This window comes from Coffea arabica, chromosome 9c (assembly GCF_036785885.1).
Source record: "Coffea arabica cultivar ET-39 chromosome 9c, Coffea Arabica ET-39 HiFi, whole genome shotgun sequence".
Classification (NCBI taxonomy): Eukaryota; Viridiplantae; Streptophyta; class Magnoliopsida; order Gentianales; family Rubiaceae; genus Coffea; species Coffea arabica.
In genome coordinates, this window is record NC_092326.1 from 7,272,144 (window position 1) to 7,297,594 (window position 25,451).

A 25,451-nucleotide genomic window follows, 5' to 3' on the forward strand; every position below is an offset into this window, starting at 1 on the left:
AAATTAAAAAGGTAAACTGTGTTCAAATACTACCCCATTTAAGGGTTATTAGTCCTTCATTTTGTAATTAAGACGTTTAGTTTAGGAAATGTTGACTTATGCCATAGTCTGGGCAAAGTGTAAAACTATAAATCAAAAAGTCAAAAACACTTCAGCAGAACTCATTCAATTATTTTATTCAATTATATATATATATATATATATATATATATATATATATAACCCTTTTTCAGAAATCATAAAACAACCAAAACCTAATTGCCCAAGTTCGAAAACTTCTAGCCTAATTGCCCAAAGTTCTAAACTTTTCTGCCTACAACCATTTTCCTTTCCTCGCATTGGTAAATCCTACCTTGTCTACACACACCACACACAAGATTCCTAAACTTTTGCAAATAACCCTTTTTCCCTGTCACGCTTTTATTGACTTCCACACACACTCACACACGTTAAAAAACATATACTAACGCATGACAAAAGACACAGCATAAAACCACTAACTAGCAAAGTGGCAATAAACTGAATTCATCGGTGCTCTGCCCATCAATCTGCATCGTTTTCATCGAAACAACGCCAACACCACCACCGCCACCGCCCGCCCTCTTCGTCCTCCGCCGTCTGCCACCGTCATCCACCATGCAGACTATTCAAACCCCTCCTCTCCGACCATCTCCACTGGACCCTCTTCGAAAACCCACCTCACATTTCCTCTCAATCACCCGAAAACCACCCGCCTCTGTTTCCAGAAGGCTCCCATTCGTCTCCGCCTCTGCCTCCGCTTCCACCGTTTCAGCTGCCAAGCGGGAAAAAGACCCCAAGAAGCGGGTTGTCATTACTGGGATGGGATTGGTTTCCGTCTTTGGTAATGATGTGGACGCGTATTACGAGAAATTGCTCGCAGGAGAGAGTGGCATTACGGCCATTGATAGGTTTGATGCGTCCAAATTTCCAACGAGATTTGGTGGGCAGATAAGGGGATTCAAATCTGAAGGATATATAGATGGGAAGAATGATAGGAGGCTTGATGATTGCTTGAGGTACTGCATTGTTGCTGGGAAAAAGGCTCTAGAAAATGCCGATCTCGCCCCTGATAGAATCGGCAAGGTTGGGTCTATACTAGTTTAATTCTAAGATTATCATCCGTTTTCTTGAGTAATTAGTGCATTTTATGATTTATTCTAATTGATTAGCTTTTATTCCTTCAGTTGAGCTGAATTTTATAGTTGTTGTTTTGTTGGTTTATTCAAGTTTAACGAACTTTCTCTTAATTTACTGAATAAAAGGTAAGTTAATTAGTTGATTCTAATAAAATTTTCTGTTCTAGTTGGTACTCTGAAATTTAAGCACCATTGGTATGTCTTCAAGAAGTTCCTTGTCTTTGTTCTTGGATTGGAACATTCTTTCTTTGGTTTATTGTTATTTTTGAGCTGGGTATGAATGCTGCATTTTGGAACTTTTTTCAGTGTCCGTATTGTTTCAATTGATCTTTATGTTTAACCATTTTGTTAGTTTTGCTAAATGCGATGCTCTTTGGCCACCATGTTGACTTGATTTGGTTTCAAGAGTGCTAGCTAAAGTGTAAGGTTACCTGGTTAAAACATTATGTTGAGTGTTGGATTAAAAAGTTTGCTTCTTAATTGCTTATGGTCAGCAGTTCTTAAAAAGTTTTTTGTTTTTTAATTGCCTTTCTTTTCAACGATTTCAAATGGTTAAGATACATGCTTTTAACTCAAATACGTTTGGTCCTGGTGTGCTCTAGAGGATGTTGAAATGCAAATAGTAGGTTTGAATTAGCTTTTGATATGCGGGTTCCCATTCACATGTTGCAAATGTTAGAAAATTGAGTACAGCCTGCCAAGTATCTTTGCAAGTAGTGATCTATTAATCTCTTTCCTGTTTTCTCTACTGGATCTGCATCAATATTGTTGTGAATTGAAATCAAGAGGAGTGTTCGTGGCATTTCAAATGCAACTATAGAGGAAAAGGTGCCAATGTAATTTATTGAAGAATATGCCAGAATTGGGTTGAAAGTTGATCTTCTCTTTCACTGTGAAAAGTTAATATTACAAGTGTTTCAGCTGAGACTTGCCATTCTTCTTCCTGTTCGAATTGTTGGAAGGTCATTGTTTATTCAAATTCTTAATGTAGCATAAAACAATACTGCTGGTCCTATTTGTTTGTTTATTCCATCTCCTTAATTTATTCTACTTCTGCTATGAATACAGATTGACAAGGAGCGAGCTGGTGTTCTTGTTGGAACAGGGATGGGTGGTCTTACAGTGTTCTCCGATGGAGTTCAGGCCCTAATAGAGAAAGGTTACCGGAAAATTACTCCCTTTTTCATACCTTATGCCATAACAAACATGGGGTCTGCCTTGCTTGCCATTGATCTGGGTTTTATGGGACCAAACTACTCAATTTCAACTGCTTGTGCTACCTCAAATTATTGCTTCTATGCGGCTGCCAATCACATCCGCAGAGGTGAGGCTGATATGATGATTGCTGGTGGAACTGAAGCTGCCATTATTCCTATTGGATTGGGAGGTTTCGTTGCATGTAGAGCTCTATCTCAGAGAAATGACGATCCAAAAACTGCCTCTAGACCTTGGGACAAAGCTCGAGATGGTTTTGTTATGGGTGAAGGTGCTGGAGTCTTGGTAAGTATGCATCCCCTATTGCTTGTAGTGTAAATGTAATTACTAGCATTTTTCTTTTTCTGTATACTGTCTAATCAAGGATATATGACCAGTTTTTTGCATCGATCTATAAGTTAGAGCATAACTCATCAGATTTGCCATTTTTCTTTTTGTGTTTTTGTTTAAGCTATTTTTTTTCCCAAAAAAAAGCACTGAAATTGCATGCCACATCATAAACAGTTAGTTTTCTAATTTTCCAACTAAGTCAATTAAGAAGTCTACAATTCTAAGATTTTCCAACTAAGTCTATTAAGATGTCTGTACAACTTTGATTTTCTGGAATTTCTAAGTTCTTGTTAGAGTTATTTTATTAGTAGAATGAAGTAAATGGTCATGGGTTCAATTTATAATGCTAGAAGCTGGGATGTCAATTCCCATTCTGATTTTCTTGCAAAGCCCTGATAGACTAAAAGTTTATTAATTATTTTGGTGTTGAATGGAACTGATATTAAATGTGAAAGATCAGTTTCTATCTATTTAGTTTGTTATATAGTTTTCCTCAACAGATATCAATCTTTTTATTCATAGTGCCAAACTGTTTTGGTGGTATTAGTTAGGTTAGTTTGTGAAACTATAGAGTAAATAGGTGAATTTCTTTTGATCATGTGATGGAACATAGTATGTAAACTTATAGTATGCAATTATAGATTTGGTGTAAAAAAAATGACCTTGACTGATGTAATGGAAATTTGTAATGTTGAGAGTTAATTCTGAAAATCACCTTGGCTGATGCAGTGTTTCTTATGGAATGTCATTTTTGTTTAATCCAACTGAGAGGCTGGGTGACTCCAGAGTGGTTGCTAATTTAGAGTCACAGCAAGATGAAGACTTTTTGAAATTAAAACATATGTCTTTGTGCTATCGACTGTGATTTTTTCTTTACTTCTTTAGATTGTTGCTTCTGGAGCATTTAAGAACACATCTTGTATTATCATGCTAAGAAACTTCTTATTGTTTCAGTACTTTGAAGATTTTTCGACAAGGACTTCCTTTTTTTTATGTACTTCTTTCCTAATCTTTCACTTTAAAATTTTTTTTTAACTGTATTTTTCTTCTTTTGAGCATTCAAATGTTCTTGCTATGAGGATTCTGGAATTAGGTTAGTACATGTCAACTTCTCTGAGAGATTTTCACATCTTGGCAGGTGATGGAAAGTTTGGAACATGCAATGAAACGGGATGCACCTATAATTGCTGAGTACTTGGGTGGTGCTGTAAACTGTGATGCTTATCACATGACTGATCCACGATCTGATGGACTGGGGGTATCATCATGCATCCAAAGTAGCCTTGAAGATGCTGGTGTTTCTCCTGAGGAGGTACATAACTGAAAAACAAATATTATATTGCAACATTTTCAAATATTATTGCCATTAAACCATGCCATACGTTTTCCTTGTTCTGCTGTTTTCTATCCTTTCCTATTCCAGTTAACTCATAAGTCTTCACACAACAATGAATCTAATGTACTTTTGTTGATCTGCTGAAAATTTTTTAACTGTCCCTGGGGTATTTCTCTAGATACTCAAAAAGCATCATTGCTTTAGTCATAGTGCAAGAAAAGGTTTGAAGATGGTGGCTACAAATTTTAGTAGGAGATTTTAATGCTTTACTTTGAGAAACTGACTTTTATACTGTTCCCAGGAAGAGAGAGACAATATTTGTTTGACAAGTGACTTCTCTTTCCTGAGTAACGGCTCTATGAGCTTTTTAGAAAAGCTATTTTTTCACTACCATTATTACCTTAAAAATATAAATATGATACAAAAAACAGGACATGATCTCACCAATTTTTCTCTCTGGCATCATAAGGCGGATTAAGGCCAAATTGGTGGACCATCCATTTTTTTGGAGTTTTTGTTCCAGAGATGTCAAATCCCACAAATTCTGCCCATTCTGATTCAAGATTCAGGCAGTTCCCAAGGCTTCGACTCGAGCATTAATATCAAAGAGCTCCATTGCCCTAACTTGAATGTAATCTAAGGAAGTCCATGTCCTTTCTAGATGGTGTCGTTGGACTTAGGAGTTTGTTAACTGCTCTTTATTAGAATCTTTTAGTCCAACTTTTTATGATTTCTTTTTAATGTTGAAAACTGAAGAGAAGACATTGGATAGTAATGTCAAACTGCACCAACAAACAAATATTATATGCCTTCTCCCTAATATTTGGGCACCATCTTGGGTTCTGGAGTTCTTTTCAGATCAACTGGGGTTGCACTTATTTCGTTTTAGGTACAGGAAGCTAACTGCAAAATCTATGTTCGTGATTATTTAGAAGTGATGATATCTTACTTGGGATGTCATTGAAATGCTTGTGAAGATCTTTACTAGTCAAAATGTATGGGGCGGGAGATATAAGATGCTGATCTCGTTTATTTCGCTTGATTTAATAGTGATTGGTTTGCTGGAATTAGTATAAAGGGCAATAAGGAGTCCAATTAGAGGTTTCTCTTCATATCTTGCTGACTATTTGTGAGGTTATTGCTTGGGGTTTCCTCTTTAATACACAGTGGTGGCATTTGTCAATTGATGTTCTGTTTGGAAATAATTTAGGAGCTGGTAATCTTCTAACCTATTTGTGCTACCAGCCTCTTTTCTTGGGCATATTTTTTCAGGAAGTAGAGCAAGTCATGTAATCCCTAGGTCTATATTGGTTACCTGATGTTACTGAGTTGACTAAAAGACTTGGGCCCCATTTGACACCTAAGTTTTTTGGAAGTTTGTCTAAAACTTTACTATAGTGCACTGTGGAAGCTTTTGGAAAAATTTTTTAAGATGAAAAACTTTTTTTTCCTTTTCTTTCTTTTTCTCTTTCTCTTTCTTTTTCTTTCTTTCCTTTTTCTTTTCTTTCCTTTTTCTTTTCTTCTTCCTTCCCCCTCCCCCTTCCCTCCCCTGCCACCTCTACCTCCGACATTGAAGAACCAGCAGCCATGGTCCAAAATTTTTTTTTTCTTTTTCTTTTCCCCTCTTCTCCCTCTCCCTCTCCCTCTCCCCCTCTACTCCCCTTCACCCTCCCCCTCTCCCTCCCGATGCCAGAGAACTTGCAGCCATGGTTTTTTCTTTTCTTTTTTTTTTTTTGCTTTTTCTCTCCCCCTCTCCTCCCCTTACCTACTCTCCTCCCCTTCCCCCTCCCCCTTTGCCCAATCTGGTCGCGTGACCAGATTGCAGAAATGATGACTGACCCAGAAATGAGATGTCAAGGAAAGGCTACTTGGGGGAATTTCGTGAGGAGGGGGGAAATCCGGTACAGCTCGGAGAGGAGAGCTCTTACTGGCTTGGCTTTTTGGTTCCTTTCGTCCAGTGGTTAGGACAGGAGTCTTGGTCTCTAGTCAACAACCAGATCGCAGCCAGGGGAAGGGGGAGGGTGGCAGGGGAGGGGAGGGGGAGGGGAGGGAAGGAGAGAGAGAGGTTGAGGAAAAAAAAGGGGAGCACCAACCGATCGGTCAAAGGGGAGGGGGAGGGTAGGAGAGGGGGAGAGGGAGAGCGAGAAAGGGAAAAAAAAAAAAAGGAAGGCCGGCACCGGAATAGGTGACCGGCTCCGGAAGCAGCAGCGGAGGTGGTGGCTGGCGATGAAGGTGTGGTGGCTTAGGGTGGTGGAGAAAGAAGAAGAAAAGAGGAAGTTTTTTGTCTATTAGATATTTTGAAGTGTGTAGGTTAAAAAATTTGATTAGTTTTTTTGGGTTCCTGTAGTTAAAGTTGTTAAAAAACTAGTATCTAACAAACTTGGTAAAAGCTTAGGTCCCAAACAGGGTTCTGCTATAGTTCACCATCCATGACTTTTTGTTCAAAGTAGCATTTGGTTCCTTACTCATGTTCTTTATTGTTTTGCTTCTTGCTCTTTTGCCCTGCTCATTCTTATAATGGACCCTACTTAGCTGCATCTTCCATCTAATGCAGTTTAACTTAAGTTCGAGCACTTTTGTTCGAATCTGCCTTAACTTTACCTCAAGATGCAATCTGCTAACAGAAAGATTGAAGATACTCTGCTACGTTTGGAAAAACTGAAGGGGAAATAAAATCTATGCTTTGTCTTGACTTTGAGTTTTTGCATGAGTTTTGCAGTTAAATCTGTAGAGCAAGGGTCAGTCAGAACAAATTTGATGCTTAACATAGGATTTTCTTGAGGTTTCAATCTCCAATGCACTTTCCTGAATATAAACCAATGACCATTGAAGGGAACTTGGTCAGGTTTGAGAATCAGTCAACCCTTTTTTTGAACTCTTCGTTTTAAGATTTTCTGGCAGTGCATTTTTCCTCCACACCATAGAAAAGGGTTTGATAGATCGACAGCAGGTATTGTGTCCGTCTCAAAGAATTTTTCCTTCTTGAATGCCAGGAGCTGACCATGCTTAATTTTTTTGGCAGTTTAACAAAGATGCTGGAACTAAGACCAATAAGTAGCTAAGAAAATCTATTCTATTATTATATAATGGTAGATTCAGAGAATTTTGTCATTTTTTGTCTGTAGCTTTTACAAGGTATTCTTTCTAAGAACCTAAATGTGCTTCAAATATACTTTCAAATATTGAAAGCTGCATGTTTGTATTCATAAGATGTATACAATCTGACACATAGGATTACAATAGAAGTTAATTGGTAATGAACTAAGATCAATTGGGACTCTAGGGATCAGGATGAGTAGTTACAATTGTTTTTAGTTAGATTAGAACCCTAGTTTAGAGTGAATTTGTAAAAAATTAGGTTTTATTTTGTATTTAGTTCTGGTTTTGACATACAAAAAAAAGTAATCTTATAAAGTTCTCTCAACTCGAGGGTTTTGAGCTAAATTGGCTGTTCTTTGCTTGTACCTAAAAGCATAAATTTGGTCATGAACCACAGCATTATTGATTTTTCTTGCTTCATTGTGTTTCATCATGCATGCCTGCCATCATCCGAATAGTATTAGTTCAGCATCTTTTTACTCCTCTCCAACACCTAATGAGGATGGCTTACTCAAGATATTGCCTGCATCTAGTTGCTCTATGTTTTCTGTGTCCAGACATGAGAAAAAGACTAGGTTGGTCTATATTTTAGTTATTGGTGCTTATGTAAACTCCTATATCATAGTAGTCGTGACTTGACAGGACATAGAAATTGCATATCACTTCCATTGATTACTCAGGAGATAGATTAATTGATCCCAGTTTAGTCAAGCGAACATGGATGTTCTTGCTAATACAATTGTTTTCCATCTTTGGGATGCTTTAACTATGATATCGAGCAGATAACAATAAATTGATTAAATGAAAACCTCCATGTATTGCTGAATTGAGATTGAAATTGTGAAGTCAGGGTCCTACTTTTCTCCAAATCTTATTGCTGGTGCAAGTTCCATTTCTATACTAGTTACAGATTAAATATGGTTTTATCATGCCTGGAAGATCTAATTTTGCTTAATTTGTGAATATTGAGATTAAGTTAAGTTTATGAATCTTCATTTCCAGGTCAACTACATCAATGCTCATGCTACTTCCACCGTCGTTGGTGACCTAGCTGAGGTGAATGCTATTAAGAAGGTTTTCAAGAACACTTCAGGGATCAAAATGAATGCAACTAAGGTGCTCTCTCTCTCTCTCTCACACACACACACACGCACAGGCATAGAGACAACCCTATTCCTCGCACACAAATTTTGCTTGTGTGATCCACTATAGTTGCTTATTCCCAGATTTAAGCACAACATATTGGCTCCTAGCCCCATGCAACATGGTTGCTTACTACAGTAAATTGGTACAGTACATGCTTCTGACCTTTTTCCATTTAACTACAGTCTATGATAGGGCACTGCCTTGGTGCCGCTGGTGGCTTAGAAGCTATTGCAACGGTGAAAGCTATCACAACTGGCTGGGTTCATCCTACTATCAATCAATTCGTATGTTCTCTCAGTTTTTGTTCAATTATGTTTTTCTATAGTAGATTATATTGCTCTTTTATTATACTTATTCATAATTTTGCAGTTAAATGTTATAGTAGTATGGACTGTTTTAAATACACTAAAACTCCTATGCAGAATCCAGAGCCTGCAGTTGAGTTTGATACAGTACCAAACACAAAGCAGCAGCATGAAGTTAATGTTGGTAAGATACTTGTGTATTTCACATTTCAACTTTGTCTTTTCCTTTTTAACAATGTAACAAATAACACTTCATGATAACGACCACCCCCCCCCCCCCCCCCAAAAAAAAACAAAACACCAAAAAAAAAAAAACACCATAATGAACTTGTTTCTTTGCTCGTGAGTTAACAAATTCATATCTCTTCACTTGCAGCCATTTCAAATTCATTTGGATTTGGTGGACATAACTCTGTGGTTGCCTTTTCAGCATTCAAGCCCTAAATCATCTCATTTGTAATCTTGTTGCAAATGCAATCTTGCTCATCGAAGTTCCATTTTTCCCTTGCTGGAGAATGTCAAGCAATTCCCAACATGTAATGATTTTGAGTTAATTAGTTAAGAGTTAAGACTTCATTTATCAGTAGATGGATATAAACTTCTGCGGGAGGTTAGTTTTGAAGTGTAATCAGTTTTGAACTATGTAGTAGTAAGCGATGCTGTGCACTTAGTTCGAGGACTTTGATCAGACATCTTAGTTTAAGAATCCTCTTTTTTCCGTCGCTCCCGTTCCCTGAAGCGAAAACAGAGGGAAGGTGCGAACAGACTCATGCTACCAATTCGTGTGGGTAAAGATGAAAGCAAACATGTTTCATTTGTGTGCTTCATGGTCTGGCAATGCCGAAGACTCTGCCTGGGAGCCTTGTTTGTTGCCCTGTTTTCAATTGACAAGTTTTCTTTTTACAATTGTGTTTGCGGGAACCTTTGAAAACACCCAAACTTTTTAAAAATAAACACACCAAAATATTCAAAACATGCAAAGTTTTTTCTTCATTTCCTTCTTCTTCTCCCTCCTGTACGTCAGCCCATCGCTGCTAGTTGGCACCTCAAAACTTATCTTCTGTCTCTCTCTCTCTCCTCCTCCTAACCTCCCTCCTCCTCTGCTCTCCTCTTCTCCTCCTCTCCTATTCCTTGCTACCCCTTTTTTCCACTCTCCCTCACTCCGTCCCCTCCCCTTTTCTAACAAGCTCTGGTCATGCAACTATTTCTCTTTCTCCTCCTCTTCTCTCCGCTCCTTCTCCCCTTTCCCCCACTATCCCTTCTTCCCCCCCCCCCCCACTCCATCACTCTGCCTCTCCCCTTCCCTAATGAGCTATGGTCACACGACTAGATTTAGGAGGAGGAGGGAGGGGAGGGGAGAGGAGGGAGGGAGGAGAATGGGTAAGAGAGAAGGGCGGAGAGAGAGAGAGGGGAAAAAACAAGGGAGGGTGAAGTGGCGGAGGTTGGCACTGGGGAGGGAGAGAGGGAGGAAGAGTGGTAGGAGTGGTATGGGGAGGATGAAGAGGAGAGAAAAGAAAAAAAATACAAAATACAAAATTTTTCTTTAATACACAAAAGTTTTTTTACAAATTTTACAGTAAATTTGTGACGTCTCCACCTCTCCCTAGGGCAAACCTTAGGGTATCAGTAGGGCGTCTGTCCAACTCTCATCAAAATTCACGCATTCATTCAAACTTAATAAAGAACCACAAGTCAACCATTGACTTATAATAAAGAAATATTTCGAATATACAAGTCCAAAATTCTCAAGGCTACCATTTATAATTACAATCCAAAATATACAACTATAACAAAATTTACACTTCAAATGTCTCCCATAACATACAAGAGATATACTAGCTTCCACCAAAAGACGTTAGTCTAGAATCATCAACTTCCACTTCCAAACCTGTTAAGGAATACAACTTGGGGTGAGCTAACGTTCAGTGAGGCTAAGAAATCAAGCAAGCAAGCAAACAAGTAACACGAACTAACTCAAATAACACACTTAAGAGAGACTTAACACAAATTTCACATAAACGAGCAAGTAAGAAGTAAAACACAAATGAAAAGGATACAGGAGCTCTCAAGAGCTATTTCCACATCACGACCGGTTCAAGCTATTTTTGGTTGACCCTCCGTTAACTCAAGTAGTAACATGTCCGTAGAGCTACACTTACTTCTTCCATCTACCATATCACCTTCTCAGATTCGGAACCAAACACGCACGAGATGGCAATACTACTCGAATATGCCAAGCAAGATTTCAAAAGACCAAAGTTTATAATTTTTCATGGTTCACCAAACTTCTCGACCAAGGCCTTACCGGGTCAAGTTACGAGGCTAGCCAATGGGTTTTGGGCATCCCCACGAGTATAAGTGGTCGATGAGACAATGCTCTAATCGAGTTAAAATTGGTCATAGTACTGAGTCGGGATGAGAGGCACCTCTCACCCAAATAGGGTGTGGTATATGCTGCCGCTCGGAACTCACAATTACAAACATATTCAAGTACAAGTTTAAGTCACGCAAATTCATAGTTCAAGTAACAAGTATTCAAGAGGGAGAGGACAAGGGCGATAAAGTACACTTTTGTCTCGGCAAGTTCATGAATCATAACAATTTCACATAACACTTATACAAATATCATTTCAATCATAGTACATGAAACATGCACTTGACACTCATCAAAAGTCAAGACCAAATACGAGAGCAAAAGCAAGAGGTCAAACGAGCTCCTCGGTGTCTACGTGATCACTTGAGACATGCACAATCATGATTACTTAGGTATTCGACCAAGGCTAATAAGAAAAATATCCTCTTGCTACCCACACTCAAAGCCACAAGTTAAAAGAGACTTTTTCGCTAAAACATTGAAATAACACTCAAAGAGAACTCAAAAGTCGTTTTCGATTCAAGTCGTGGCAAGAAATTTTAATTCCAAGAAGAAAGTACCCTACTTAATTTTTGGCACGAAAATCAAGGAAAGGAAAGATGGCTTTCATATCTCATAACTTCTAATCCTATACCTAAGTTTTAGAATATAATGGAGTGTTCATGTTTTCTAATCTTATGGAGTCAAAATCCATCAAAATGCTGCTTATTTTCATAGTAAATGTGGAAGTTAAAAGTTCCAAGTTTTGAATATGAAACTAGTGAAATCGCTCAAGAATTATTCTAGTTAAAATGCTCCATTATGGTTTAATTTCATGAAAACCAAAGGCATTAGATTAGGGGTTGAAATCCATTTTCCAATGTATGAAATAAGGTGCAAACAATCAAGAAAGTTAGGATTGAAACCTAGAAAATGTTTCCAAGTCACTTTGGAGTTTTGTCACTTTACAAGGAAAAATTCGGTTTTGGCAACCTTCTTTGAAAAATCATAACATGAGTTTTATAAGTCCAAAATTTTAAAATCTTATACCATTGGAAAATAAACTCAATGAATTAAAACTCTCTAGAAGACACTTTTTACAGATTTGTAAGTGCCCGGTGCAACCCAATGAGTACAAACAATATCACAATGATGCACAAAGATATATCAAATTTAAGCACAATAAAGAAAACTTAATTAAAGAGAAAAGATAAGAAATGCAAACCAAATATCAATCCAATAGCCTCTTCAATTGATGGCGATGCTAACCAAGATGTACAAGTGAAGGTTCACTCCTTCCTCACCCCAAACACTCTTTGGTTGAGCCAAGGAGTTTTACAACAATTCTAGTTAACCCTCAACAACCTACACTTGAAAGATCACTCACCCAATTAAGAACTATTTTATACAAATGAGGCAACCTTCACCAAGGTTTTACCACTCCAAGTGATAGGTTCACCTTCACCAAGGTTTTCACTTGAGCAACCTCACAACCCAACTTTCCCAACCCCTTGTACAACCAACAAAGAATCTTTCTACTCAAAAATCTCACTTGTAAGCTTGTATTTTGTGTTGGCAAAAGTCACTTGTCTTCTTGTGCTTTGGGGTGTTTATAGAAGGTGAGAAATGGTTTCAAAAGGCTCTCCAACGGTCAAATATTAAATGCTGTCAAAACTAGCCGTTGGCCTGTCGGACGTCCGAGACCTCCTGTCGGACGTCCGAACCCTACGTCCAAACCACCTGTCGGACGTCCGAATCCTGCGTCCGAACGTAGGCAGAGAGTCATCAAATCTTTGCGAAATTTCTCGGACGTCCGATGCGATCGATGTGCGTCCGAGGCGTGCGTCCGATCCTTCCGGACGTCCGATGCTTCCTCACGAGCGTCCGACAGAGTTTCCTTCTTGATGTTCTTCATCCTTTCGGACGTCCGATAGCATCCGACATGAGTGCCCTGTTTTTGCTTCTTCTTTTATGCCACAAGAATCTGTTCTAACAAATTACTCACATAAAAATATTAGCCCAAATCTACATTTTGGTTTGTTAATCATCAAAACCAAGGATTGATCGACCAAGGTCAACAATCTCCCCCTTTTTGATGATGACAAACAAAATGAAGATTTCTTTTATCAAATAAGTTCAAATAAAGCTCCCCCTTAGAAAGTGCCAACATACAAAGAAATTTCAATAAATCCTACTCCCCCTTTTGGCATCAATAAAAAACAAACTCCCCCTTTATTTTTCAAATCAAGACCATATTGAATATCAAAATTTTCAAATGTACTTACAACCATATAGCACTACTTGGATCAAATCTTCATGATGTACCTAAATATGAGAAATTTCATTTGGTACCCTTTCTTTATAGGGTCCTTGGGAGTTAATACGACATGATCTAGCAATCCACATGAATTTCATTCCTTTTCTCATATTTTTCTTTACATAACAATCATTTTGCATATGTCCAAATTTGCAACAAAAGTTACACATGATAGAAGTATTTTGCACATAGGTGGATTTAATGCAACTAATTTTCTTACTTCTTATCATAGCAAACTTATTTGTGCCTTGAAAAGATTTGCTTTCTTTTGTTTGAGAAAACTTTTGTTTTTCATTTTGGAGAAACTCGTTCAAGTCATTAATTCTTTTCTTTAACACATTTTGTTCCTCCAACATTTTTTCATAAAACTTTGTTTTCTCTTCTAACTTCCTTTTCAAATTATTTTTGCAATCAAAAACATTTTTTTGATTTTTTAGATCATCATTTTCCATTCTCAAACATTTGTTTTCTTGAAACAGTTTGGAGTTTTCTTCCAACAAATCATTTATTTTTGTTTTCAAATCCTTATTTTTAGCATAAGATTTTCTCAAACTTTTATGCATTTTAATCATAAGAATTTTCACATCATCATCTTCATTATCTTCATCACAAGAAGAGTGATAAGAACTTACCTCATCTTCTCCAACGGCCATTAGTGCCATTTGGGCCAACTCTTCTTTTTCTCTTTTTGAATTGCATTCATCCCATGTAATTTTGCAATCTCCTCTTGAGCATCTCTTGTTGAAGATCTTCTTGAAACTTTTGATGTGAAGAGTTATATCATTGTCCACTTCCATGATTTCATTACCCATGAAGGATGGGTTATCCCCCACTTGAGATGCTTTAAAAGCTACGCCTCTCTTATACATTCTTGCATTTTCTTCCTCTTGCTCTTTGAATTTCAGCTTTAATTCATAAGAGGTTAGGGTATCCACAAGAGATTCAATGGACATAGAATTTAAATCCTTTGCCTCTTCTATAGCATTTATTTTGTTTTCCCATTCTTTTGGCAAGGCATTCAAAATCTTTCTATTTTTCTCACCCAAAGAATATTCTTTTCCAAGCAATTTAAGATCTTCAATAATGTCACAAAATCTACTACACATCTTATCAACATTTTCAAGAGGATGCATTTTGAAAAATTCATATTGAGAAACAAGCAAAGATTTCTTTTGTTCTTTAATATCTTGGTTACCTTCATGAAATACACACAATTTATCCCAAATATCTTTAGCTGATTTACAACCTTTAATCCTACTAGATTCATTTACATCTAATGCATTGTACAATATACACATGGCCTTGGCATTCAAAGAAAGGTATCTCTTGTCTTTTTCATTCAATTCTTGTCTAGTCTTTAATCTACTCAAATTAGTGGTAGAGTCAACTATTCTAGCTTCATAAGGACCATCTTCTACCACATACCATAATTCAATATAAACGGATTGTAAGAAAATCATCATTCTTTGTTTCCACATGCTAAAATGAGAACCATTAAACATAGGTGGTCTATCAATAGATTGCCCTTCTAAAAAAGAAACTTTTATGGTTGCCATGATCTTTACTTTAAGCGGTTAAGCTTGATCAAAAGAGACCAAGCTCTGATACCAATTGTAAGTGCCCGGTGCAACCCAATGAGTACAAACAATATCACAATGATGCACAAAGATATATCAAATTTAAGCACAATAAAGAAAACTTAATTAAAGAGAAAAGATAAGAAATGCAAACCAAATATCAATCCAATAGCCTCTTCAATTGATGGCGATGCTAACCAAGATGTACAAGTGAAGGTTCACTCCTTCCTCACCCCAAACACTCTTTGGTTGAGCCAAGGAGTTTTACAACAATTCTAGTTAACCCTCAACAACCTACACTTGAAAGATCACTCACCCAATTAAGAACTATTTTATACAAATGAGGCAACCTTCACCAAGGTTTTACCACTCCAAGTGATAGGTTCACCTTCACCAAGGTTTTCACTTGAGCAACCTCACAACCCAACTTTCCCAACCCCTTGTACAACCAACAAAGAATCTTTCTACTCAAAAATCTCACTTGTAAGCTTGTATTTTGTGTTGGCAAAAGTCACTTGTCTTCTTGTGCTTTGGGGTGTTTATAGAAGGTGAGAAATGGTTTCAAAAGGCTCTCCAACGGTCAAATATTAAATGCTGTCAAAACTAGCCGTTGGCCTGTCGGACGTCCGAGACCTCCTGTCGGACGTCCGAACCCTGCGTCCAAACCACCTGTCGGACGTCCGAACCCTGCGTCCGAACGTAGGCAGAGAGTCATCAAATCTTTGCGAAATTTCTCGGACGTCCGATGCGATCGATGTGCGTCCGAGGCGTGCGTCCGATCCTTCCGGACGTCCGATGCTTCCTCACGAGCGTCCGACAGAGTTTCCTTCTTGATGTTCTTCATCCTTTCGGACGTCCGATAGCGTCCGACATGAGTGCCCTGTTTTTGCTTCTTCTTTTATGCCACAAGAATCTGTTCTAACAAATTACTCACATAAAAATATTAGCCCAAATCTACATTTTGGTTTGTTAATCATCAAAACCAAGGATTGATCGACCAAGGTCAACAAGATTCATATCCGAACTCAGTCAAATATTAGCTCAAAATCACTGTTTCAGCAAGAACAGAGCAAAACAGCCTTGAATTTAAGTGAACTTTGAAAATTTGGCAAAATTCATAGGAATCGAACCTGCCATTGATATTTATAACACTGAAAGAAATCCAAGTCTAGTTTCAAACAAAATAAGTGAAACTCAATTCGGATCTTTCTACACCAAGATACAGTAGTTTTATGAAAGCTGATTTTTGAAACTTGGTTCACGAATTTCCAGCTTTGGAACACTTGACATAATTTGTAAGTCAGGTCATAACTAAGGCTACACAAATAAAAAATTAGCATGGTTTATGGCGTTGGAAACTAGATTCAAAATTCTAGGAATCACTAGAAGAAACTGTCTTCAAATTCATTTCACAAGGGGAACAAAAATGAGCTACAATCTGCAGCTATGCAGGTCTCACGGGTAAAACAGTAGGAGAAAATCAGTCAATTTTGCTGGTTCACTACGGCTCATATAAAACGAATTAGCAGGTTTATTTTATACCGTTAGAAATCCCTCGGTGTCTAGTTTCATATGCTGCAAATAGCACTTGATTTCAACTCCTGTACAAAAAATTATATACTGTTGAATGCATACTGGTCGGCCAAACTGATCAGAAATTTTCCAGGTTTGTTTCCTCACTTTAACCTAACTTTAACTCAACTAAATGAAATGTTTTTTGAGAGATAATTTTCACACACACAATCCAACATATAACAAGTATTTTTACAGCCATTTGAACAACAAATTTCGAAATTAAACCTGGGGAAATAAATCAGTAAAATTCAGACAGCACCTCCTCTCTTTCTCTTAAAATTTTCTCTTCAACATTCAAGCCCAAATCAAGCTAGAAATCACAAAAAATAACAACCAAACAAACAAGAATCTTCAAGTCTACTACCTAATCATCCACCTCAAGGCATCTACCTAAGTATAATTCAAGAAAACAAGGGTTTCCTCAAGTCATCTAGCCTAGCTTTGGTTAGGGTTTAAAATATCCTTGCATATCAACCCAAAACCACTACTAACTCTTGTATAAACTAAAGATCAAGGAAAGTGAAGCTTGTTATCTCTCCAAAGCTTCTTCAACCCTAGTTAGAGCCAAGCTTTTAACCACCAATCCACCAAGAAATCACCATAAGATAGGAGCTTTCTTCTAACTAGATCAACTTCCAAAAGTTTGAAGGTGTTGGATGAAATCTTGGAGCAAGATTTGTGGTTGGAGTTTTGAGTTTTCTTCTCCTCTTTTGAGGTTCAAGTGTTCAGCCAAATGAGAGAGAAAAGGAGAGGAGATGGAGTTTGAATTGTGATGTGAAGTTGAGAGGAAAACTTGCTTTTGGTGGTTGAGAAGGTCAACTAGGAATAGTAGCTCAATAGTGTTATGCATTACTAATTTCCTTCTTGTTTGCTACCCTCAAATACTAATCTTCCAAGATAGTTTCTCTTACACCACTAATACTCATTCTTACTAGTCCGAGGTTAAATTTCCAAATCTCCAATTAGTCGTGCCGGTGTGACTTTTGAAAAATTTTGACGCGTAAGCGATAAAAATATGATTTGAGTAAAATGCTTGCTAAAATAATAAAATTAAATAACACCAATGCAAATAATTTTAAAATGGGTGAAAGTAGGAATAAAAGTACAAGTTCTCACAAAATTACAATAAAATTTTTACACAAACCCTCAAAAAATAAACATTTCAAACAGATCCCAAGGTTTATCCATATTTGATGAGAGTCAAGTTCAAGAAATCTTTTGGGAAAAAGTCGGTCCAAACTTCCCTTTTAACTGTGACTACCAAACATTACTTTTATTCTTTTTGAGCTTATGGTTTTCGTCATTTTCTTATATTTATTTCGTATTTTTTGATTTTCTATCATTCATTTTATTTAGAAGATTTCAACCTTTACTTTGATAGTATTAGAATTTGTATATTTCTACCATTGTCATTAGGATATAGTTAATGTTCCAACGTATCTAAATACCTAAAGGCAGCTTCAAGGATCTCAATAGGACCTTATTTTAGATGATACTTACTGAAATCACAAATCTTGATTGTCATTTGTCACATTAAACTCCGCAATTAACCATTTTATATGCATTTGTATTTGTTATACGGGTTCTTCTACTCTATTCCTTTAGGTTTCAAAATAAAAGATTGACTTTTATTTCATGCCTCAAGGATATAGAATAAAGAAAGCCTTGTTGTGTGATCCTTTATTGCAGATAAAATCAATTTCATTTGTAGCATCTACTGCAGACAATTGATAAAATACTTGCAGTTTGGCATATTCTTGTTGAACTATCTGCTTTGCTACGAATTCTTCTGACCTAAAGTAAATCGATAACTAACCATTGGGCTTTGATCCACTGAATAGGGAGAACCTCTTTAGAGTTCTTCTGTGCGTTAAGTCGAGGGTTCAAACTCTATTTAATGCATTACAAGGAAGCATTGTGTTCCAATAAATTTGACTATAAAACAGCATAATAAGCTCCCCCAACTGAAATGTGGCCATTCCTGTGGAAATGGCAGATGAGAAAATGCCAATTTTCATCTTTAAACTTTGGGCAACATAATACATTTAGTATCTGAATTATCAATTTTTGATCAATTTCATCCTTAAATGGAAAATTAATAAGCTCCCCCAACTGAAATGTGGCCATTCCTGTTGAAATGCCAGATGAGAAAATGCCAATTTTCATCTTTAAACTTTGGGCAACATAATACATTTAGTATCTAAACTATCAATTTTTGATCAATTTCATCCTTAAATGGGAAATTAATCAATTTGAATAGAATTTGGAGTTTTCAAAGAAATGTATTGGATATAAATATCCTAGTTTTGTCCACACGAGTTCTATGCTCTCTGCGGGTCTCCCCCTTGCTTATGCAAATCTTTCTCCTTTCCTAGTACTTCAACGCAAATCTAGTGAAGTGTCTTCATCCCCTCGAATTTTGTAGTCTGATTTTTTCATAATTGGTCTTCGTCCATATCTTTCTTCTTTATTCTATCTCGTTACTACCGTTTTTCAAAATCTCTCCTAGATAGTTTTTCTATTTTCTCACCTTTTTGCTTCATTGCTGGTTTTCATGGGTTTCTGATTAATTGATCAGTTTGTCTTTCGGTGAATTGTACTCTTCTATCCGTATTGCGTTGTAAAGGGCTATAATGGCGGAGGAACTTGAGAAATTGCCAGAATCTGTGATAACGAGGAGGAGGTTATCCTTATGCTGGGATCAACTCATGAGGAAATTAAATCTCTGAGGTCACATTGTATCCTAGCAAGATTATTCACTCAGAAACCTTTTAATGGAGAGGCATTAATGGCCACAATGAAGAAAGCTTGAAATGCTTCTGGAGGCTTGACGCATATTACTCTTGGTGATAATTTATTCTTATTCAAATTTAATAGCTTAGTCAACAAGAAGAAAATGCCTTTGGTGGACCCTGGGCTTTTGATCGTCATCTTCTAGTTATCAACGACTATGAAAATAGTGTCCAGCCATCCAAAGTGAAGTTTGAATCATGCTGTTTCTGGTGCAAGTGTACAATTTAACCATGGAGAAGATGGAAGGCCAAACTGTAGAGTTCAAAGCAATAAGATTAGCGTATGTGAAGACTATGATGCAACGGGTGACAAGATGTCTTGAGGTAAATTTTTAAGAATTAGAGTCGGTCTTCAATTAACCAATCCATTAAAGAGAATTATGAAGCTTTTTATTGAAGGTGAAATTTATACTGTCCATTTTCAACATGAGCGACTGCCCACATTTTACTATTATTATGGTCGCATCTGTCATGGTGATCATGATTGTGGTGAGCGTTTGGATTCTCAGAATCATGGCTCCGGAATCTTCAGTATGGTCCACGACTTCATGCAACCTTCGACAAGCAGATTCAAGTGCAAGCTCCTCCCTTACGGTGTTGACACAGGAACCTTCTACAGAAGATGGATTAGGAAAACTGCTGAAGCAAAAGCTAAGGAACAAAATACAATTTACCAAAACTCCCTCCCTAATCCGAACCCTTTACCTAATCAACAAACCCTTCAAAACAGAAAATCTAAGATTGCTTTATCCTTATCTCCCAAGATTGTCATCCCTGATTCAGCAAATCCTCAAGATAATATTGGCAGGAAGCTATCAATTCAGCGAAATATCCAAAGTGAGTTATCTAGCAGTTTAAAAACAAAAGAACCTGATCCTAACCTATCCCAACCCTTTAAACGCTCAACCATCCCTAGGCGAATGGAATACCAACCCAATAACTGATGCATGCGAAACTGGTTAACAAATTAGTCAAGGGTAATCTATAATTTTGTATTGTGAATAACTACCAGTGCTGAGCTGTCAATTAGTTAGTTAGGAAAATAGCCACCGCCTCAATGGTTGTATAAATGGAAGCAGTAGGAGAAGGAAAAGGATCATCTAGATTGGAACAAGAAACTTCATTCATTTTGTAAATTTCTCTGATCATTCCTTATCAATACAATAACTCCATAAGCTTACTAATTGCTGCTCCATTATCTTGCAATTCCTGAGCTAAGGGTTCTTGATCTTTACTGCTTCTGCATCAGTGGTATCAAAGCTCGGTTACCCAGCTCCAACTAAGCAATGACAGAAGGCACTAGATCACATGATAACAAGAAACTTGAAGAGCACGTAAAGGCCATGTTGAAGGAACAGCTAAAGGAAATGGCTGCACTAAGGAATCTGGAGATTGAGTCGCACATGCAAAAGAATCGGGCTAAAGGAAACTCTTCTCCTCAAAATTCTGAGTCTTTTGGGGGTAATGGAGAAAACTACCAGATGCCCACACATTTTTTTAGACTTGATTTCCCCAAATTCATGGGGAAGATTTCAAGGGCTGGTTGTGCAGGAGCGAGTAGTTCTTTGAGGTGGATGAAACTCCACCTGCTTTGAAGGTTAAAATAGCAGCTGTGAATCTGGAGGGTAAAGCTCTTCAATAGCACCAAGTTTACATGAAGTCCAGGTTGACTCGAGAAGCACCTTCGTGGGAAAAATACATAAGAGAATTATCCTCAAGATTTGGAGATTTTCTATACGATGATCCAATGGGAGAACTGAAGGAATTGAAGCAGGGAAGTACTGTACCGGAGTATCAAGAACAGTTTGAAGAATTATTAATAGGGTGGATTTGCCTGAAGATTATGCAACAAGTTGCTTCCTAAGTGGGTTAAAACCAGAAATCGAGTTGGCTATTAGGATGTTTATGCCCAAGAATGTGGCTCGTGCAAGGGCACTTGCAAAGATAGAAGAAGCAAACTTATTTATCCAGCAGAAAGCCAAATTTAGCACCAAGGTATCCTCTAATCTCTTAGATCCTGCTAATAATACACATCATGTTAATAATTCTAGCCATCATTGGAGGAATAATAGTCATGTTCGAACTTCTGGTCATTCGTGGTCATTCGTGGAAAAAGAATATCAAGCCCCTATTACCCACCCCTTCTTTACCTGCATTGCCTAGTACTGGGAGAAATAATGATGAGTTGAAAAAAGACCTCACAGAAGGCTAACTTGAGCAGAAATGGATAATAAAAGGGCTAAAGGTTTATGTTTTTGGTGTGATGAAAAATTTGGAATGGGGCATAGATGTGGTAATAAATAGTTCCATAGATTGGAGATTTGGGATGACCATGGGGATGATTATGATGAAAGAATGAATCTATGGAAGAAGAAGCTGATGATGGAGAAGTTAGTGGAGGAAATTTGGCACATATTTCAATTAGTGCTATGACTAGCATGGCAATTCCAAATTTCAGAACTATGAGGGTCACAAGCCATTTGGGCAAACAGTCAGCGAATGTACTCATTGACTGTAGTAGTTCCCATAATTTCATCCACCCTAATGTGATATAGAGGCTGGGGCTAAAGCTACAGAGGGTAAAACCTTTGGTGGTGGAGGTTGCAAATGGAATAAGCTTACCACTCATAAATTGTGTCCCAACTTTGTTTGGAAAGTGCAAGGACAAGAGTTCAAAACTAATATACTAGTACTGCTAGTAGAAGGGTGTGAAGTGGTTCTGGAAATCCAATGGTTGACCACAATTGGTGATGTTAAGTGGAATTTTGGAGAATTCAGAATGGAATTTCTACAAAATGGTCACATAGTAGTGTTGAGGGGAATGAAACAATTTGGATTGCAATTAATCAAGAAGGAAAAAATGCAACATGTTTTGTAAAAGCCTTCACAAATTGCTACTACACAGCTATGCCTAATTAGGGCAATTGTTGATCACACTGAAGAAGAATCCTGAAATTCTTACTGTAACTACTACGCATGAAGGCGATTAGACACAAGAAAGTTTTGCATTAGATTAGTTGTTAAAGGAGTACGATGATCTATTCCAAGAACCAACAAATTGCCCTTAAAAAGGCTGCATGATCACAAAATGCCTCTTAAGGAAGGCACTCACCCTATCAGTGTCAGACCTTATAGGTATCCACTTTTCAGAAGAGGGATATAGAAAAATTGGTTGCCAAGATGCTTGAAAGTGGCATTAACAGGCCAAGCTCAAGTCCTTATTCATCACCTATTGTACTGGTTAAGACAAAGGATGGCTCATGGAGGATGTGTATTAATAATGGGCAATTGAACCAAGCTACTATCAAGAACAAATTCTCAATCCCATTGATTGAAGAGTTGCTAGATGAGTTGATTGGTGCTAAATATTTTTCTAAACTAGATCTTAGATCTGGTTATCATCAGATCATAATGTGCCTAGAACATATTCATAAGACAGCTTTTTGGACTCATGATGGTCATTATGAATTCCCAGTTATGCCATTTGGTCTCACAAATGCTCCCTCTTCTTTTTCGAATCTCATGAATGATGTCAAGCCTTTTCTCAGAAGATTCTTGCTGGTCTTCTTTGATGATATACTAATATATAGTCAAGCATGGGCAGATCATATGGTATCTCTCAAGATGGTTTTTGAAGTCTTGAGAGCTAATACTTTAAAGGTTAAATTGAGTAAGTGTGCCTTTGTAAAACAGCAAGTTGATTATTTGGGACATGTGATTACTTTAGAAGGAGTACAGGCAAATCCTCAGGAGATAGCAGCTATTCGATCATGGCCTATACTTCATAATGTCAAGGAACTAAAGGGTTTTTTAGGCCCTACAGGGTATTGCAGAAGATTTGTGTGACACTATGGAAGAACCGCCAGGCCTTTGACTGAGTTACTTAAAAAGAACCAATTTTAGTGGAGTGATGCAGCAACACAGGCTTTTCATGAGTTGCAGCAAGCCATGAGTAATCCACTTGTACTAGCATTGCCAAATTTTAGTCAACTGTTTGCTATTGAGACTAATGCATCAGGAACTGGGATGAGGTAGTCCTAGTGCAAGGGAAGAGACCAGTTTTTTTCTTTAGCAAGGCACTGTCACCAGTTCATTAGGCCTTATCTATGTATGAAAAAGAAATGCAACCAGTGGTGACTGCTATACAGAAATGGAGGGCTTATTTGATTGGTAGACATTTTATAGTCAGGACAGATCATCAAAGCCTCAAGTACATTCTCGAACAAAGGATTCAAACTGATAAGTATTTATTATGAGTGTTTTTAAGTAGCATTTTGTGTTTATTTTTGGTAAAAATTAGGATGTTTTAAGATGTAACTTGCTCCCTAAACTTTTGAATTTTGTGAGTTTCAATTGAGCAACTTAATGTGTAAAGTTAGTTAAATTTGTAAGAATTGAGGTGAATTATCAACATTGGATCGAGATGGATTCAATTCGAACTCATTAGCGCTTGATTCAATAGCAATTCAAGAAATAGAAGAGCATCAAATACAAGTATTATTGGTAAAATGCACAGAAAAACACTTGGACATCATGCATGTGATATTAGTGATGAATTGAAGCAGAAAAGAAGCAAGAAAATGTACAAGAAGACAACACGCGATCTCGAATATTCAGGCTTAGGTCGTGTATTGCAAGGTCACATATTGTGCCCTATTTGTCTACAACTTGTTCTGTAACTTGTTCTATTTTTACACTGCTTTCTAGCTCAATTTTAGCTTAGAATTTCAGCTACACATGCTCAAGATTCCAAAGAAAAGAAAAAAGGAACTTTATGTCATATCATTTTTTACTTTTTGACTCTCCTAACATTACATATGTAAGAATCATTGAAGAGAGAAGGAGTTCTTGGAAGTTCTTGCTAGTTCTTGGTTGTAATTAGTTGTGGTCTTTTTCTCTTCTCTCTAGTTAGGAACTTGTAAGAAAAACTTAGAGAACTCATTGTATCACTCATGTTGTTCAAGAAATAGAAGATTTGGAAGCTTATTCATTACTTTGGCCAAACTTTCTCTATCTTTCTTTTTACTTGTGATTCATTATATTTGCATGCAATGAAATTATGTTCTTTATTGTCTTATATCACATGAGTAGTTAAATTTCTAAATCTAGGGAGTAGATGAATCTTATAGAAACTAGATATGAGTTGAATATGATTTACACTTGTTATCTCTTGTATCAACTTGTCCATTTATGCATGCTTATTACTTATTGTTACTTGATCGCTAATAGTAAGTTTTTAGTTGTTATTATTCAATGAAAATTGGTAATAATGATGAAACAATATAATTGAAGCTAAAGGAGTAAACTCATGAAATAGAGGTACACTTAAGTGCATTAGATTTGTATTTCATGAAAAATAAAAGAGTAGATCTACTTATTCACCATGAGAATAGGAAAAACTAGTCTATTCTAAGTCACTACATCATGAGAGTGAGCTTTGGTGAATATGGAAATGAATCTCTAATTAAATAAGAGCAGCAACAAGAGGTAAATCTATTCACTCATATCTTTGGTGCCATAAGTGGGCTCTATTTTCCTAGACTCAATTATTTGGTGAAGTTTCTTTATTGTTATTTTGTAAGTTATTTAGTTAAAATAGTTAGTTAGTAAGCATTGTTATTTGTATTGCCTTTATTCAATAGATAGTCTAAATAATAGAGTTAGTAAAGGACCTATTACTTGCTCCTCGTAGGATCTACCTGATATATACCCTAAATTACTACTTGACCTATATACTTGCAGTCAAATAGGTATATTTTGGATTAAAGTTGCACTTATATTGAGAACCCATCATAGACCCATTTACAATAGAAATGGATAGCTAACCTGATGGGATATGATTATGAAATGCAATATAAAAAGGGCAATGACAACATTGTTGCAGATGCCTTGTCTAGGAGACCTCATGCAGAAGGACAGTTGCACTCTTTGATCACCTTTACTTCCTTTTTGATTGTTGATATCCAGAATAGCTGGCAAAGTGATAAGCGGCTGCATGATATTATTTGGAATTTATCTACAGGACACTAATGCCATAGGCATTATACATGGCGTCAAGGGCCTCTTAAGAGGAAAGGAAAGTTGGTGATTGGAGATGATCTAGTTTTGAGGCATAGAACAATGGAATTATGGCATTCTAGTGCACAAGGGGGTCATTCAGGAGTGGAAGTTACCCATAATAGGTTAAAATGTGTGGTCTATTGGAAACATTGGTTCAGGGATGTTGCAAACTTTGTTGTTGCTTGTGAC

The 25,451-nt window shown here is 37.1% G+C and overlaps 1 protein-coding gene across 1 annotated transcript; it reads left to right on the forward strand.

Moving 5' to 3' along the window:
• Positions 1 to 262: 262 nt before the first annotated feature.
• LOC113708923 (3-oxoacyl-[acyl-carrier-protein] synthase I, chloroplastic) lies at positions 263 to 9,402 on the forward strand. Its single transcript, XM_027231648.2, has 7 exons — positions 263 to 1,104; positions 2,226 to 2,657; positions 3,841 to 4,014; positions 8,140 to 8,253; positions 8,466 to 8,567; positions 8,706 to 8,772; positions 8,965 to 9,402. The coding sequence occupies exons 1-7, from the start codon at positions 637 to 639 to the stop codon at positions 9,030 to 9,032; spliced, it is 1,425 nt and encodes a 474-aa protein (XP_027087449.1). The 5' UTR covers positions 263 to 636; the 3' UTR covers positions 9,033 to 9,402.
• The last annotated feature ends 16,049 nt before the right edge of the window (positions 9,403 to 25,451 follow it).

What these genes read in the sequence shown, in the direction of transcription:
- LOC113708923 (XM_027231648.2), top strand. Translation starts at nt 637, where the DNA reads ATGCAGACTATTCAAACCCCTCCTCTCCGACCATCTCCACTGGACCCT. An exon ending in CCCCTGATAGAATCGGCAAG is followed by an intron (nt 1,105 to 2,225) that starts GTTGGGTCTATA and finishes CTATGAATACAG; the next exon opens with ATTGACAAGGAGCGAGCTGG. An exon ending in ATCCTACTATCAATCAATTC is followed by an intron (nt 8,568 to 8,705) that starts GTATGTTCTCTC and finishes ACTCCTATGCAG; the next exon opens with AATCCAGAGCCTGCAGTTGA.